The sequence below is a fragment of the Barbus barbus genome, assembly GCF_936440315.1.
Source record: "Barbus barbus genome assembly, chromosome: 17".
Taxonomy (NCBI): Eukaryota; Metazoa; Chordata; class Actinopteri; order Cypriniformes; family Cyprinidae; genus Barbus; species Barbus barbus.
In genome coordinates, this window is record NC_136745.1 from 10,209,726 (window position 1) to 10,225,894 (window position 16,169).

Consider the following 16,169-nt stretch of genomic DNA (forward strand, 5'->3'; position numbering starts at 1 on the left):
AACTAGTTTTCATCAATTCAAAAGGTACACATTTGTACTTAAAGAGTCAATTTTGGTAACTTATAGGTACATATTAATAACTACTATTGAAAAAGTGCTGCCATAGTGACCGCTTTTGTACCTTTTTTTTCTGCAAGTGTAGAGGGAAAAAACCCTTATGCTCACCAAGGCTGCATTTATTTAATCAAAAATAATATTTTTGTAATTCAAAATAACCATTTTCATATGAATTAAAATGTCATTTATTACTGTGATCAAAGCTGAATCTTCAGTGTCACAAGATCCTTCAGAAATCATCCTAATATGCTGATTTGCTGCTCAAGAGACATTTCTTATGATTATCAATGTTGAAAACAGTTGAGCTCTTTCATATTTTTGTGGAAACTATTATAATTTTTCAGGATACTTTTATGAATAGAAAATTCTAAAGAAAAGCATTTATTTTAAATGGATATTTTTTTTGTAACATTGTATTTATCGTTATGTCTTTACTGTCACTTGATCAGTTTAATGGGGCCTGAATAACACTTTATTTGAAGCATTTATACACAATGAATGAGCTCATAAATAAGTATAAACAAATATAGGACATTATAATACTTATCTATTAATTGCTACACCTTTAGAAAGTATAATGCTTTAAAACACAAACAACTAATTTCAGATGTAACAAGGAATCTACATAGATTTATGCAAAGATATAATGCTTTACAATGTACATTTATAAATAAATATGCAATATACATAAAGGCTTCAAGTAAGGTGCTACCATAATATTTCCTGACCACAGATGAGTTAAATAATGAATATGTCTCTGTTTCTGCAGTTTGTGGCTCATCCGAACTGTCAGCAGCAGTTGCTGACGATCTGGTATGAAAATCTGTCTGGTCTTCGGGAGCAAAACACTGCAGTGAAGTGTCTGGTGGTTTTGGTGGTGGCGCTGGGACTCCCTCTACTAGCTGTGGGGTATTGGTTCGCCCCGTGCAGCAAAGTAAGACACATTTAAAACCTGTCAAAAACATGCCTTGGTCCTGCAATATAATTTTAGACACACCTACTTGTTATTTATTGGTATAGTCTATGTAGGAGTATTTTCTCTGCAGGTGTAAACTTTGTGAAGTCACTTTTGTTGCTGTGAGGGTTATTATAGTTAACCTAAACAAAAATTATAAATAAAAACATAAAATAAAAAATAAAATAGCAAACATAAAATAAAATAGCAACATAAATGTTACTTGAAATAAACATAATTTTTTATTTATTTTAATACATCAGGTTAAACTAAATGAAAAAGATAAATATTTTCTTGGCAAACTATTGAATCTAAACTATAAAATCTCCTATTTCCTTATTTCCTATACGTTTTTTTTTTTTTTTTTATGGTTTTAGTTTTAGTTAACTATAATAACCCTGGCAGTTAGGTGACACATCTGCTATTTATAAATTACAAAATGTCTTATTGTGTCAGAATACACAAGCTACTTTTGAATGCTGCTATAGTCTCTCTTTATTTTTCTCATCTCCTGTCCAATTAATTTTTCACAAAACCATTAAAAACATTTCTGTAACTTGAAATAAAATAAACATTAACATAAATAAAATACAAAATAAAAAAATATTTCAGCTATAGTTGCCAAGGAAATATTTTCATATTAATTTAGTTTAACTTGATGTACTAAATAAAACTGAAATAAGAATGAATAAAAATTGGATTTTTATGTTTATTGATCTCCCGTTTTCGACCTTGGACTGTTACCTGACTCTGTGATTCTCTGCTACCTGCATTTGTGACCCGATCTCTGAACTGTTGTTTACTTCCCCTGTCTGCCGCCTGCCTCGACTCTAGCCTGGTTTTCGTTTATGGATTTTGATCTCTGATCTCTGACACCCCTGACGCTGTTGAATGATCCCTGCCTGTTTGACCCGGTCTTATTAATAAAGCTGCAAATGGATCCCCGTGCCTCAGACCCATCATTACAATTTTAGTCTTTCTATTTCAAATTTAATTCAGTGTTACGTGCCATTTCCTTGTAATTATTTGTGAAATTCACGAGCAATTGCTGAGTGAAAATTGTTTAAAAGTAAATTATACACTGTTTTTTACACTATCTTTTCCATGTTTTCTCAGCTTGGTAAAATACTACGCAGTCCTTTTATGAAGTTTGTTGCTCATGCGGCCTCCTTTATCATCTTCCTGTGTCTGCTGGTGTTCAATGCGTCCGATCGGTTTGAAGGCATCACCACCCTTCCCAACGTCACTGTCACTGACCACCCGCTCCAGATCTTCAGAGTCAAGACCACACAATTCACCTGGACAGAAATACTGATCATGGTCTGGGTAGCAGGTAATGCACCAACATTTGTCATCAAGATTCATTTCATTTAAATGATTTCAGCTGTACATGATTCCTTTGTACAACTAACATTTTAAACCAAAAGAGATCTGCAAGATATTCGATTACAATTTAATCCCATTACTGTCTAGGAGAAGCAATTGAGAGATTGAAGAGATCTCATTTGTGGTTGTTCTTTCATATATAAAATTGTCAGTTTTAGTAGTACGGGCCATTTATTCAAGAGGCTAAAATATTTATTTCCTGCACTGTCAGAAATGGAGTTCCTCACTTCAGGTCTAAAGCAGGATGATAAATGAACCTTTCAATGGTTTCGACCTGATGAGACCGATAGAGTTTGAGTAGGTTAGAGCCAATGTTCTCTGAAGTGACTGATAATAATGTGTTTTCTTAAACGCTCGTTTCCTTCCAGATTAGTGCTGGGTAGTAACTTTGGAAACACTTTTATTTTAAGGTGTTCTTGTTACATGTACGTACTCTTATAATTACTATTGATTATGCATAATTACATGCAAGTAACCCTAAGCCTAACCATATAATGAGTACATGTAGTGAATTAATATTACTCAGTACTTAAATGTATAGTTACACTGTAACAAGGGCACCTTATAATAAAGTGTAAACGTAACTTTCTGAAAGTAGTGACGTTTGTAACTGTTTTCTTTTGTAAATTTTTCAAGCGTCATTTTTGTCCACGCATGGCTTTTTACATCTTTTTTTTGTAGTTAAATGTTTATATTTTTAGGTATTGCAGGTATATTTAGTGTACATTTATCTGTTTAAGATTCCTTTTGTCACTGTTACTGGCATCCTTAGACTTTTGGGGTTGGTCAGATTTTTTTTTTTTTTTTTTTAAGTCTCTTATGCTCGCCGAAGCCCTGTCTGTTTGATCAAAAACACAGTAAAATTGTGCAATATTACTTTTTAAGGTAACCGTTTTCTATTTTAATACATGAGGCAAAGCTGAATTTTCAAGGTGGATTATTGTAATGGTCTCCTCACCGGCCTTCCCAAGAAGACCATTAGACAGCTGCAGCTCATCCAGAACACTGCTGCCAGGATTCTGACTAGAACCAGAAAATGAGCATATCACACCAGTCCTCAGGTCCTTACACTGGCTTCCTGTTACATTTAGGATTGATTTTAAAGTACTTTTACTCTTTAAGTCACTCAATGGCCTAGGACTTAAATACATTGCAGATATGCTCATTGAATATAAACCTGACAGACCACTCAGATCATTAGGATCAAGTCAGTTAGAAACACCAAGGGTTCACACAAAACAAGGGGAGTCCGCTTTTAGCTATTATGCTGCCCACAGTTTGAACCAGCTTCCAGAAGAGATCAGATGTGCTAAAACATTAGCCACATTTAAATCAAAACTCCTCTATTTAGCTGTGCATTTCTTGAATGAGCACTGTGCTATGTCTGAACTGACTGCACTGTATTCTATGTAATCATTATCTATTCATAACTGTTTTAAATTCATTTTAAATCAATTTCTTTATAATTTTAAAATTCCTTGTTTTTATTGTTTTTAATGACTGTCACTTTCTTTTATGTAAAGCACTTTGAATTACCACTGTGTATGAAATGTGCTATATAAATAAACTTGCCTTGCCTTCAGCATCATTACTCCAGTCTTCAGTGTTACATGATCCTTCAGAAAACATTCTAATATGTTGATTTGCTGCTCAAGAAATTCTTATTATCAGAGTTAGTTAGTTTAGTTCTTTTTTGAAACCCTGTTACCTGAGCTTATCTTTGAGGGCGTTTCAAGGTTCCACACTCACTTTTAAGAAACACAAAACAAGCAAACAAATGCTGTTCAGCATATTATTTTAGACTCATTTAAAACAAGGCATGTTCATTCATCACTGTCGCATTGTGAAAGGATTTAATGCAAGGCTTTACACAGGCAATGCATCATTGAGAGGGCGAACCGCAGATTGGTTTGGGTTTAGAACATTTTTCCTATTTCATTTGTGGTTCAGAGAGTTCACCCACGCTGAGTGCACCTCATTACATTTGATGTAAGAGAATTTTTAGCTATTTCATCCATTTTCTGGACAAGATGCTGGGATAACGCATTAGATGAGGGGAAACTGATACATGTTGCGTGCCATGTGATGTTTGGATCTCTTATATTTAATCTAGGATTGAAACTGAGTTTAACTTAGTCAGTGTCACCAAATATAATGTGCTGTTGCTGCAGTGTCTCTTAATAATTCATGATACCATGTGAGTGTTTGCTTGCATGGTGCAAAAATCCAAACGTGTTGCTTGGCTTCCACTTGGATAGTAACAGAGTGACAGTCTCAGTCAATGACGACGACACCTTTGAAATGTTAGAGTAAAAGCCATCCTTATTGTGCTTGTGTTAACTGAGCAAACCTGCACTGACTGCAGAAGTGGCCATGCGTGAAGTCCATTAGTAGTGTGACTTTTTTTTTTTTTTTTAAACCAAGCACACACAAGCCTTGAGTCATGTGGTGTGTGTTAAGCTTATGGATAACTGCATTTCTTTGATTTATGCATTTAGTTTACCCTAAGATACCCTGGATAATTACTTTTTTTTTTTTTTTTAAGTGTTAGGCATGTTCATTTCAAGTGTGCATTCAGAATGTGTGTTCAGATAATTTATTGACAGGGTGTCATGCTGTGGAATGCTCGTTCAAAGTGTGTTTTTAGAATATTTATTCATAGCATGTTCAGAATGTTCATTCAAACAGTTTTTTCAGAATGTGTTCAGAATGTTATTTGTAGTGCTCATACAAGTGTAACATTGGGGAAGTGTATGTGGGCAGGTTCATTATTTTGTGGTGATGGTTGAGGGCTCAACATGACCCCTCTAAACCCGATCCCCTGACCGTTCCCCCTTCAACACAACATCCTGTCACTGTTCTCACTCATTCGTATGGCTTCTGCTGAAATGCATTTAGATTTTTGGCGGGTAGTTTTGGAGATGAAAATCACCTCTCCATATCAGTATGCTTTCAGTGTTAGAGTGAATTGAGTGAAGTTTTTTTTATTACTTGGGTTTCCTTTGGCATTCTTCTAGCTTAGATTTCAAATTAAAAATATAATGCAATGTAGTTAATCATTTTAACAGCATTCGCTGAGGTCCCATCATAATTTTCCTGTCAGACTGTGTTCTCCTCAGGCTCTTTGATTTGTCTGATTAATTCTCGCTCGCTCTCTCGCTCTCTAGCTCTTCCTCACCTCTTATGTTCTTATATCTCCATATCTGAATATGAGCTCAGTCCACAATCAGTTGTGCTGTTTTGTCAGCTCTATGATTTTCTTGTCTGATCAACTGGGTAAATGTTACAAATCCTTGTCTAAATTTTACCTCTTAAAATAATATGTAAGAAATAAAGAATTATGTTGTTCAAAGAAAATGAAGCATATTTTCAGAATTGAGTATGGTGTTTTTGTTATAAAATTAAACATTTTAAATAGTTTTTTTTTTAATATTAAGCAACATCTGATAGGTTTTTAGTAAATAAATTCTAAAGTTAATTTTATCAGTATGCAAATGTATAATTATTTATTAGAAATGTGTATAATTTGATTACAAAACAAAATTAAATACATTTTATCATGACAATTCACACATTAAATTAGTTTCATGGGCCAAAGAAAAAACAAACAAAAACCTCTATAATAAAATGCCTATATGCAGAATGGTTATGTGAATTTTGGGGTAGAAATGTGCTTAATTGTCCATCAAATTTCAATATTTTCTTATGCAAAAGAAATTTTTCTGAAACTGACCTGGATATGGATATGATTTTGTGAGATTCGTCTAACTATTTTCATATATTTTTCATAAACTGTATCTGCACAAATACATCAGAAATGCCTTCCATTGTTTTACACGTTCATTTCTAGCACAATTCCATCAATCTGTTTTCCATCAGAAAGAAAGAGTGAAGGATGGATATTTGGGTATTTTCTGGCACAGTGTAGATCCTTGAATTGCTTGAGTTTGAAGTCACCACAAGAACTGATAGCTACTCTGCAAAACTTGTCTTGTTCAGTTCATTCAACTCACAGAAATATACATATATACAAATATACAATACATAGCACACAACACTGGTATAAGCTACTGCTGTGTTGACCATCAGAACGCCTCTGTTTTCTGCAGGAATGATGTGGTCTGAGTGTAAGGAGCTCTGGACAGAGGGGCCGAGGGAATATATCATGCAGCTATGGAACGTTTTGGATTTCGGCATGCTCTCCATCTTCATCGCCGCGTTCACCGCCCGCTTTTTCGCCTTCCTACAGGCAATGAAAGCCCAGGAGTATGTGGATGAGAAGGTCCACGTTTCAGACCTCTCACTGGTCACGCTGCCGCCGGACATCAAATATTTCACATACGGTGAGAGAGAATCTGAGCACTGCTCAGTTTCAAAGAGATTCTGAGAGAACACACTTAAATGGATAAAAAAAACTTAACATTACATTATACATGAATATTGGTAGTTGTATGATATTATGAATTAAAACATTATTAATTGTAATGAATTTTTAACATCCACATGCACATATTTTTGTTACTTGAAACAAAATAAATGTGAAACAACTAAACCTAAATTTCCTGTATTTTCAGCGAGAGACAAGTGGCTTCCATCGGATCCTCAGCTGATCTCTGAGGGTCTGTACGCCATCGCTGTGGTCCTGAGCTTCTCTCGTATCGCCTACATCCTCCCAGCCAACGAGAGCTTCGGGCCGCTGCAGATCTCCTTGGGACGAACCGTGAAGGACATCTTCAAGTTCATGGTCCTCTTCATCATGGTCTTCCTCGCATTCATGATTGGCATGTTCATCCTCTACTCTTACTACCTGGGGGCAAAGGTTAACCCTGCCTTCACCACGTGAGTGACATGCACGCACTGCAATGTATATTGAGAAAAATATAAAAATATGCATAATAAGGGATGTGCATAACTATACATATTTTCAAATGCACTAGGTGAGTTAACCAGGTGGATTAGTTAATGTCTACACATTCATGTGCTAAAGACAACTATTACAGATAAAAACAAGCAAAAAAACAGGCCAGATAAAGTAAAGGTGCACTAAGTGATTTTTGCCAAACGATGTTGATATTCCAAAGCACCAAAACAAACGTCCATACCCCAACAGGAACTTTCCCTTATTTTGAAATCTTCACCCCATTCGTACGTACACAACCATGGTAACGACGATCGCGGAAACAAGTGAAGATGACACAGCATATTCAAACAAAAGCCAACACGGATAAGTTGTGTGAAACAAAGCAAAATAAGCATTACCCGCCTATCAAGAAGAAAAAAAACAAAGCAACCTCAGTGTACGCTTCCAGGCCTCCCCGCTCCTTGAGCTTACCTCTTGCCTGATCGTAACCTAACTTTTTAATGTTTTGTTTCCCTGACATTTTCCTCTTTTTTTTCATCTGCCATCGCTCTCTATCTATAGTGGATTTGCTAATATCCGTCCTGTGCACTCAAATTGAGCGCTCTCTTCTCTCTATCATAAGACAAGCCCCCTTACTGCTGATTGGCTACAAGTGTGTTATGGGACTCGGTCCAACCCAACGCTGTGGTCAAAAGCGTTTTTCAAAAATCACTTAGTGCACCTTTAACCAGTAAACCTCAAAAACTGACTAGTGAGCTGTTGCAATGAGTAGTTGACAATTTGACATTAAAGAAATTATATTTTCAAAAATTATTTTTTAATATCTTTAAATTATTTTTATATTTTATGAATTTGCATTTTTAATTTTTTTATTATTTTTAAAGGTAACTGTAATTTTTAATTTGCAATTAGTTTTACTAAACTTTATAGAAATACAGACTGATGGTCGGCCTGCTGGGCATTGCTGCCTGACGCACCTCCACCGGTGCCTTTTGTGCAGGTGTGCTCATCTGAGCACCTCTCTGGGCATAAACGGATCATCAGCTGGGGACCACCAGTCATGGATGTTTCACTCCTTTAACCCCAGTACATCTCCTGGTGGCAGAGCGATGGCAGGGATCACTCCCTGCCACCCCCTGCTGATGCCCTAGGTGTTATTTAGCCCCCACCCCCTATGCTTGCTTCCTTAGCCACAGCCAAAAGCTGCCCTTCTCTGCCGCCTCTGCCAGTTCTTTAAAAACTTCACAAATTGACTAGTCAGCTGTTGCAACGACTAGTCGACCATCCTCACCCACTTAACACATATTTCTTAGTACATTGAAGCAATTATTTTTGCAATAAATTAAAGTTAAATTGTTTTTTAAATTAGCATTTAGTTTCACAAAAATTATTTTAATATCTTAAAATTATTTTTATTACTGTATTTTTTAATTAGTTTTTTAAATTAGATATTTGATTTACCTAAAAATATATAATTATATAATTTTATATAAAATTAACATTATTGACAGCTTAATTCAAGTGAATTCATTTCATGTCTTACAGACCACATAGACCACATACATGTGCTAACAACAATTATTAAAAATAAAACAACAATAATAAAACAATCCAGAAAAACTTACTAGTTAACCTCACAACCTGACTAGTCAGGAAGCAATGACCACCCTGACCAACTTAACACAAATTTGTAAATACTTCAAAGCAATTAGTTTTACAAAAATTGTTTATCTTAAAATTATTTTTATTTTTCAACTGATTTTTGCATTGATTTAGTTACTTTGTTTTTTGTTTGTTTAATTGGCAGTTAATTCCACCAAAATATTTGTATTTGTATACAATTTGTAAACTGTTTTAAACTCGTTAAGATACCAAAATTATAGACTATTTAAGTGATTTTCTTTTTTTAGAAGTGAGTTTGCCTTGTTTTAGATTGACTGACTTTTTTTTTTGTTACTCATCTTACCACAATAAATGTGATTTGTGCAAGATGGTCATAAATATACTACATGCAGCTTCTCAACTCAAAGTAAGTCTCTGTGGTCTGTCAGGCAGAGCATCTGTAGTGAAAGTGTCAGTCCTGTGAAATGAACTCTTGGTTTCCCAGCATCAAATGTGAGGCTGTCAAGTGCTAGAGCTCATTTCACACTAGAGTGCCTCCAACAGGATGAGGTTTGTTTCACAGCAAGTCAGAGGCGATGAAACCTACAAGTCCGCGTGTGTGTGTGTGTGTGTGTGTGTGTGTGTGTGTGTGTACTGTATGTACTCACAGTAGACTCCTGAGATTCAAGTCTGGAGTTGTTTCCTCAATCCCATCATTCTTGCGTCTGTGTGAGTGGAGGATGTTCCTTTTCACAGCTGATCTCCAGGGATGTAAAGCAGATTTGCATTGCTGTCATTCTTCGTATCTAGTCTCTAGACATTTGCTTTCCCAGAAGATTTCATCTGATTGTCTAGAGCGCCTGTAGATTTTACTTAAAAGTTACTTTCTGTAATTGTTCTGATGTGCATTCAAAGGCAAAATATGCAGACCATATGTTTTCATTCACACCAACCATTGAAGGACATACATAAGAAAATGACTGAAATAAAAATGGTTTGTGGACACTTCACGTTGACCTTAAGCACTTTCTTCCCTCTTTTCTGTGTTCACAGGGTTGAGGAGAGTTTTAAAACTCTCTTTTGGTCCATATTTGGGCTGTCTGAGGTGTCTTCTGTGGTGTTGAAATATGATCATAAATTTATCGAGAACATTGGCTATGTGCTGTACGGGATCTACAATGTTACTATGGTGGTGGTTCTGCTCAACATGCTTATTGCCATGATAAACAGCTCGTACCAGGAAATAGAGGTGAGCTATTTTTCCCATGCACTATTGAAAGAACTTCACTGAGCATGAGATTGCCAACACCGATACTTGTGCCAAAATGAAACACATGAACAAGCTAATAATAAAGATTTAAAAAAGCTATGATTGAGAGGTGAATACGAAAGAAAAAAACTACTGTATACTCTTAAAAATAAAGGTTCAAAAGACGTGTTTTGCAGCAATGCAATAGAAGAACCATTTTTAGTTCCCCTAAGAACCTTTGAGTAAACTGATCTTAAAAAAAACTTTTTTTTTCTTAGTGTAAAGAATTTTAATAATCTTAAGAATCATTTTCCACGATAAAGAACTTTTTGTGGAATGGAAAGATCCCATGGATGTTACAGGTTCTTCAGGGGACCATCAACAACAATGAACCTTTATTTTTAAGGATTTATTCATGTTATAGATTGTTAAAGGAATAGTTCACCCCAAAATTAACATTTGCTAAAAATGTACTTACCCTCAGGCCATCCAAGATGAGTTTGTGTCTTCATAGGAAAAGATTTGGAGAAATTTAGCATGACATCACTTTCTCACCAATGGATCCTCTGCAGTGTGCCGTCAGAATGAGTGTCCTAACAGCTGATAAAAACAATCCACAAGCAATCCATACCTCTCCATCAGTTAACAACTTGTGAAGCAAAAACTGTGTGTTTGTAATAAAAAAATTCATTAAGACATTTTTAAAGGGATTGTTCACCCAAAAATTATGTAATTACTTTTTTCTTGAATAGAACAGTTAAAAAGATTTTTAACTGAAACCATGGTCTTTTGTTATTCATAAAATGCAAGTCAGCAGCTTCCTGTCTTTGAGAATAAAGCAAGGAACACAAAATTAATACCTGTGGCTTCTGACGACATATTGAAATCTTATAAAGCGAAATGATCGATCTTTGCAAGAAACCAAATATTATTTCTATGCATAATATTGCTTCCACCAGTAAAAAAAAAAGTTTTCTCATCTGAATCAGGAGAGAAATATGCACGGATCAAGCACCATTTACAGGCAAAAACCATCCAAAACAGTTATAAACAAGTGTGAATTTTGGTGTGCGAGGACAACAGGAGATGGACTTTTTCACTGGAGAAAGCATTGTTATAGATTATGTACTCATATTTTGTCCAGAAGCAACAGTTTCTACTTAACAAGACATTAACTGGTGGACTGGAGTCGTGTGGATTACTTGTGGATAATTATGATGTTTTTAATCAGCTGTTTAATCAGCTTGACTCATTCTCACGGCACCCATTCACTGCAGAGGATCCATTGATGATCAAGTGATGTAATGATACATTTCTCCAAATCTGTTCCAATAAAGAAAAAAACTAATTTTTATCTTTTAAGGTCTAAGGGTGAGTACATTTTCAGCAAATTTTTATATTTGGGTGAACTATACCTTTTAAAGGCTTCTTTGCCAAAAATGCATCTGGAATCAGATCAGACTTGTCCTCTGTCTCTCCGATAGTCCTCTGGGAGAAAATTATGTCTGAGGCTTTTGATAATGCTGCTGTTAAAATGACTAATCTTTCAGAGGGTCTCTAAGAGCCTTTGAGGGCCATGGATGGGATTTCGACTGTCACTGAGCAATTATACTTGTGCAAATGGCCCATACTTCAGATTTCTGGAGAAGAGGCATTTAGCATCTATTGCTGGCCAAAAATTTAATTCTTATACAACACTAAACCTCAGCTTAACCGTTGCCATGCTGTGCTGAAAATGTTTTTCCTGGTCAGAAATTACTGGTCTTTTATAACCTCGTATTATGCTATATTATCAAAAAAATGTAAAAGAAAAAAAAAACATTTATTAACATTAACATTTAGGGGAGCAGACTTCACACAAAGGATTAGTTCAATGCAATGGGATTTGTTGACAGCAGAGTTAAAGCAGATGATGATATGGTGAGTATTACGTGCAGATATCAGTTTGTTGGAGAGATGAGTCGATGACTGGACTGAATTGTCTTGACAGGAACTCGTGGACGCTGAGAGAACCATACACCTCACTGTGAGACTTGGATAGTCTGGCAGGAGATCATTGGCAGAATTCGAATCCAGGAGACAGAGGGACACGACGCTGGAGAGAACACAGGAGGTAGGATGACAACAAGGTAAGTAACGAGTAAGTCACTGAGATCGTCTTTCAGCAGCGAGAGGGTACCGTTGGCCCCGGGGTGGCCAGTGCCCAGTGAGGAGTTAAAAGAGTGAATGAGGGGAGTGCGCTGTGTTCGGGAGACATACTGTAGACCTGGTGGGCAGCCCGGCAGAGTGGCCGTGGGAGCATTGGAGGAGGTGACTGGATCAGGGTTCCATTGGATTGGACTGATGATGATCTTTTCTGGAATTATGGGCTCTGGCACTTCTTTGTTTTCTTCTGGAGCATGGAGACGAGACAAGGCATCTGCCTTTTTATCGACCCTGGGCGATAGGAGATTGTGAAATTGAACCGGGTGAAAAAGAGAGCCCACCGGGCCTGGCGTGGGTTGAGTCTCTTGACATCACGCAAATACTGCAGGTTCTTGTGATCAGTAAGGACTGAAAAGGGATGTTGAGCACCCTCCAACCAATGCCTCCACTCTTCGAGTGCTAACTTGATGGCCAGAAGTTCCCTATTGCCAATATCGTAATTCCTTTCCGCCGGGCTGAGTTTCCTGGAAAAGAAGGCACATGGATGGAGTTTTGCTGGAGTCCCCAGTTGAGACAAAATGGCTCCTGGAGCATGGGTAAAGGCTTCTTTCAGCTTTTCAAAGGCTTTGGTGGCGGCAGGTGTCCAGGACAGAGACTTGGGCTTGTTGCATAAGAGGCTGGTGAGGGGACTGGTTATGACGCTGTAATTCTGGATGAATCTTCTGTAGAAGTTGGAAAATCCTAGGAATCGTTGGAGTTCCTTAATGTTGGAAGGAATGGGCCAGGTCTTGATGGCCTCCACCTTCCCCTCGTCCATCCGGATGCCACCACTATTGATGTTGTATCCCAGGAACTGCACTGAGGGTTGATGGAATGAACACTTCTCGGCTTTGAGGAACAGATGGAACTCTCTCAGGCGTTGTAGGATCTCCGTAACATGTTCAGCCAAGCTCCGAGAGTAGATGAGGATATCATCGATGTAGACAAGGACGAACCGGTGTAGATACTCTCGGAGCACCTCATGCATGAAATCCTTGAATATGTAGGGGGCGTTGACAAGGCCATGTGGCATAACCAGATATTCGTAGTGGCCGGTAACTGTTACAAAGGCTGTCTTCCACTCGTCCCCCTCGCGTATCCGGATGAGGTTATACGTGCTGCGGAGGTCTAACTTCGTGAAAATGGTGGCACCCCGAAGATGTTCTAGGGCCGCTGGAACGAGAGGAAGGGGATAACGGAATTTAACCGTGATGTTGTTCAGTGCCCGGTAGTCTATGCAAGGCCGCAAGCCTCCGTCCTTCTTGGCCACAAAGAAGAAACTCGAAGCAGCAGGGGACGTTGAAGGGTGGATGTAACCTTGCTTAAGTGCCTCATCGATATACTCCTCCATGGCCTTCTGTTTGGGAAGTGACGGTGGATATATTTTCCCTTTGGGCACTGGCTCACCTGGTACGAGATCGATCGCGCAGTCCCATGGCCGATGAGGAGGTCTCTTCGGGCAGAAAACGTCTCTGAAGGGGGCATAACAGGTAGGGATGTCGATGGATTGCTTCTCTAGAGGGCTCTCATTGGAAGTGGAGTTCAAGGTGATAATCTTGGTTGAGGGAGATGGTTGAGGAACTCTGGGAAAACAGTCCGGGAAACATTGATTGCCCCACTTCAGGACTTTTCCCGTGCACCAAGAGATCTGAGGTTCATGTTGTGCAAACCATGCTCACCCGAGTATGATATCTGTTCTTGCTCCCTCCAGAACCAGTAGGTAGATGCTTTCCTCATGCAACTGACCCACTCTTAGTTGCACGGGACCTGCACTGAAATGGACATTGCATCAACTAATGGGTTTCCCGGTTATTGACTGGACTTGGTAAACTGTTTGGTTGGCTGTGGCTGGGAGTTTGAGTTGGTGGCAGAGGCTCCCTGATATGAAGTTCCCGCCGGAGCCCGAGTCAAGGAGGGCGTGGACTGGAATGGATATGTTGGAGGTAGTAAGCATTACTACAGTTGTAAGCGGCTTCATATTTTGAGTGAAGGGTTGAATGACACTCACCAAAAGTCGAGGACGGCGAACTGGGCAAGTAGATCTTACATGCCTGCCATTTCCACAATACAGGCATAATCCATTATTCAGTCACCTCTGCCGCTCAGCATATGAGAGGTGAACATTATCCTTCTGCATGGGTTCATGAACTGGTTCTGGAGGGCGGTTTGCATCTGGGTAGCGATGTGGAGGAGTACAACAGGTTAACTGTGGTTGTTCCACAAAACAGGATTGCATGCGATTGGAACATCGGATGGACAATTGAATAAAGTTCTCCGGCGTGCTGCAGCCGTAATCTGGGCTCTAAACCTTGGCCGGAGGTGGTGAGAAGAGACCGTTCGTTCCATCCACTAGCTGCCGCTAGAGTTCTAAATTCGAGGGCATATTCATTTATAGACTTGGTTCCCTGGCGGAGATGATAGAGCTGGTCACTGATGGAGGGATCGCCTGAGGATCGGCCAAAGACTTCACGGAAGTGAGCAATAAAACTATTGAATGACTGCGTGACAGGACCAGATTGAGACCAGATTGTTTCCGCCCATTGAAGCGATTTGCCCATCAGAGGGGATATAATGAAGGATATTTTTGACCTTTCGGTAGGCTACTGATGCGGTTGCAACTGAAGGGCTAGCGAGCATTGCAGGAGAAACCCGTTGCACTCCTCCGCCACACCAGAGAAGGGCGCTGGTCTGGCCATGGGACTGGAGATCACGGGAAGAAGTGGTACTGGTTATGGAGGTGCTAGGTGGTGCTGGCGGTGGTGCAGGAACAAGAACTCGACGAGGGTGTCCACGAGTTCCTGAAAGGGATCGGGGTTACTCATGCTGTGTCTTCTGTGTTGGTCCGGTCTTCTATTAGGGAAGCAGACTTCACACAAATGATTAGTTCAATGCAATGGGATTTATTGACACCAGAGTTAAAGCAGATGATGAGATGGTGAGTATTACGTACAGATATCAGTTTGTTGGAGAGATGAGTCGATGACTGGAATGAATTGTCTTGACAGGAACTCGTGGACGCTGAGAGAACCACACACCTCACTGTGAGACTTGGATAGGCTGGCAGGAGATCTTGGCAGAATCCGAATCCAGGAGACAGAGGGACACGACGCGGGGAAGAACACAGGAGGTAGGATGACAACAAGGTAAGTAACAGGTAAGTCGCTGAGATCGCTATAGGAGTCCACTTCGTAGGAACGAGACCGGACGTTTGAGTGCAGTGAGGTGTGTGGTGTTGTAGTGCGGAGTGATGAGGTTCAGATGACGTGCAGGTGTACTCCATTAGAATTCAGGTGATGAAGTGCATAATATATACACTCACCGGCAACGTTATTAGGTACACATGTTCAATTGCTTGCTAACACAAATTGCTAATCAGCCAATCAAATGGCAGCAACTCAATGCATTTAGGCATCTAGATGTGGTGAAGACGACTTGCTATATAATAACCCGTTTGAGAATAGGTCACACAGGATTGAATAGTACACTATTTAAAATTGGCAAACATCCAACTGGGGAATGTAATCACTGTAGTCAGCAAGAGACAGTTGAACATGTAATACTTCACTGCAGGAAATACAACAAAGAAAGACATAATTTTATTCAGTCACTAATTAAAGCTGAGCATAAAGATTTTTCAATAATAGGTATACTAAAGGAAAAGGCTATATATGATATTATTACTAAGTTTATTAAAGAAACGGAATTAAGTAAAATAATTTAGACAGTTATTTAATTTATTTTTTTTATTTTTTTATTTTATTTTTTTTTGTTCCCCATCTATCCTATTATGTTAATCCTATAAGCATGTATCCTGTCCACACTCCAGTCCAGTCGGTGGCGGTAATGCACCTACAAGTTGGTTTGCCAACCGCCAA

At 38.6% G+C, this 16,169-nt stretch overlaps 1 protein-coding gene across 1 annotated transcript in view; it reads left to right on the plus strand.

Annotated features, from left to right (window-relative positions):
• Window positions 1–16,169, plus strand: part of LOC306883212 (short transient receptor potential channel 3-like) — a 46,339-nt gene that overhangs the window by 22,479 nt on the left and 7,691 nt on the right. Inside the window, exons 5-9 of the mRNA XM_079438330.1 lie at window positions 827–991; window positions 2,129–2,345; window positions 6,508–6,741; window positions 6,973–7,237; window positions 9,915–10,110. Of these exons, the coding sequence (XP_079294456.1) occupies window positions 827–991; window positions 2,129–2,345; window positions 6,508–6,741; window positions 6,973–7,237; window positions 9,915–10,110 (1,077 nt within the window). The remainder of the gene's footprint in view (window positions 1–826; window positions 992–2,128; window positions 2,346–6,507; window positions 6,742–6,972; window positions 7,238–9,914; window positions 10,111–16,169) is intronic.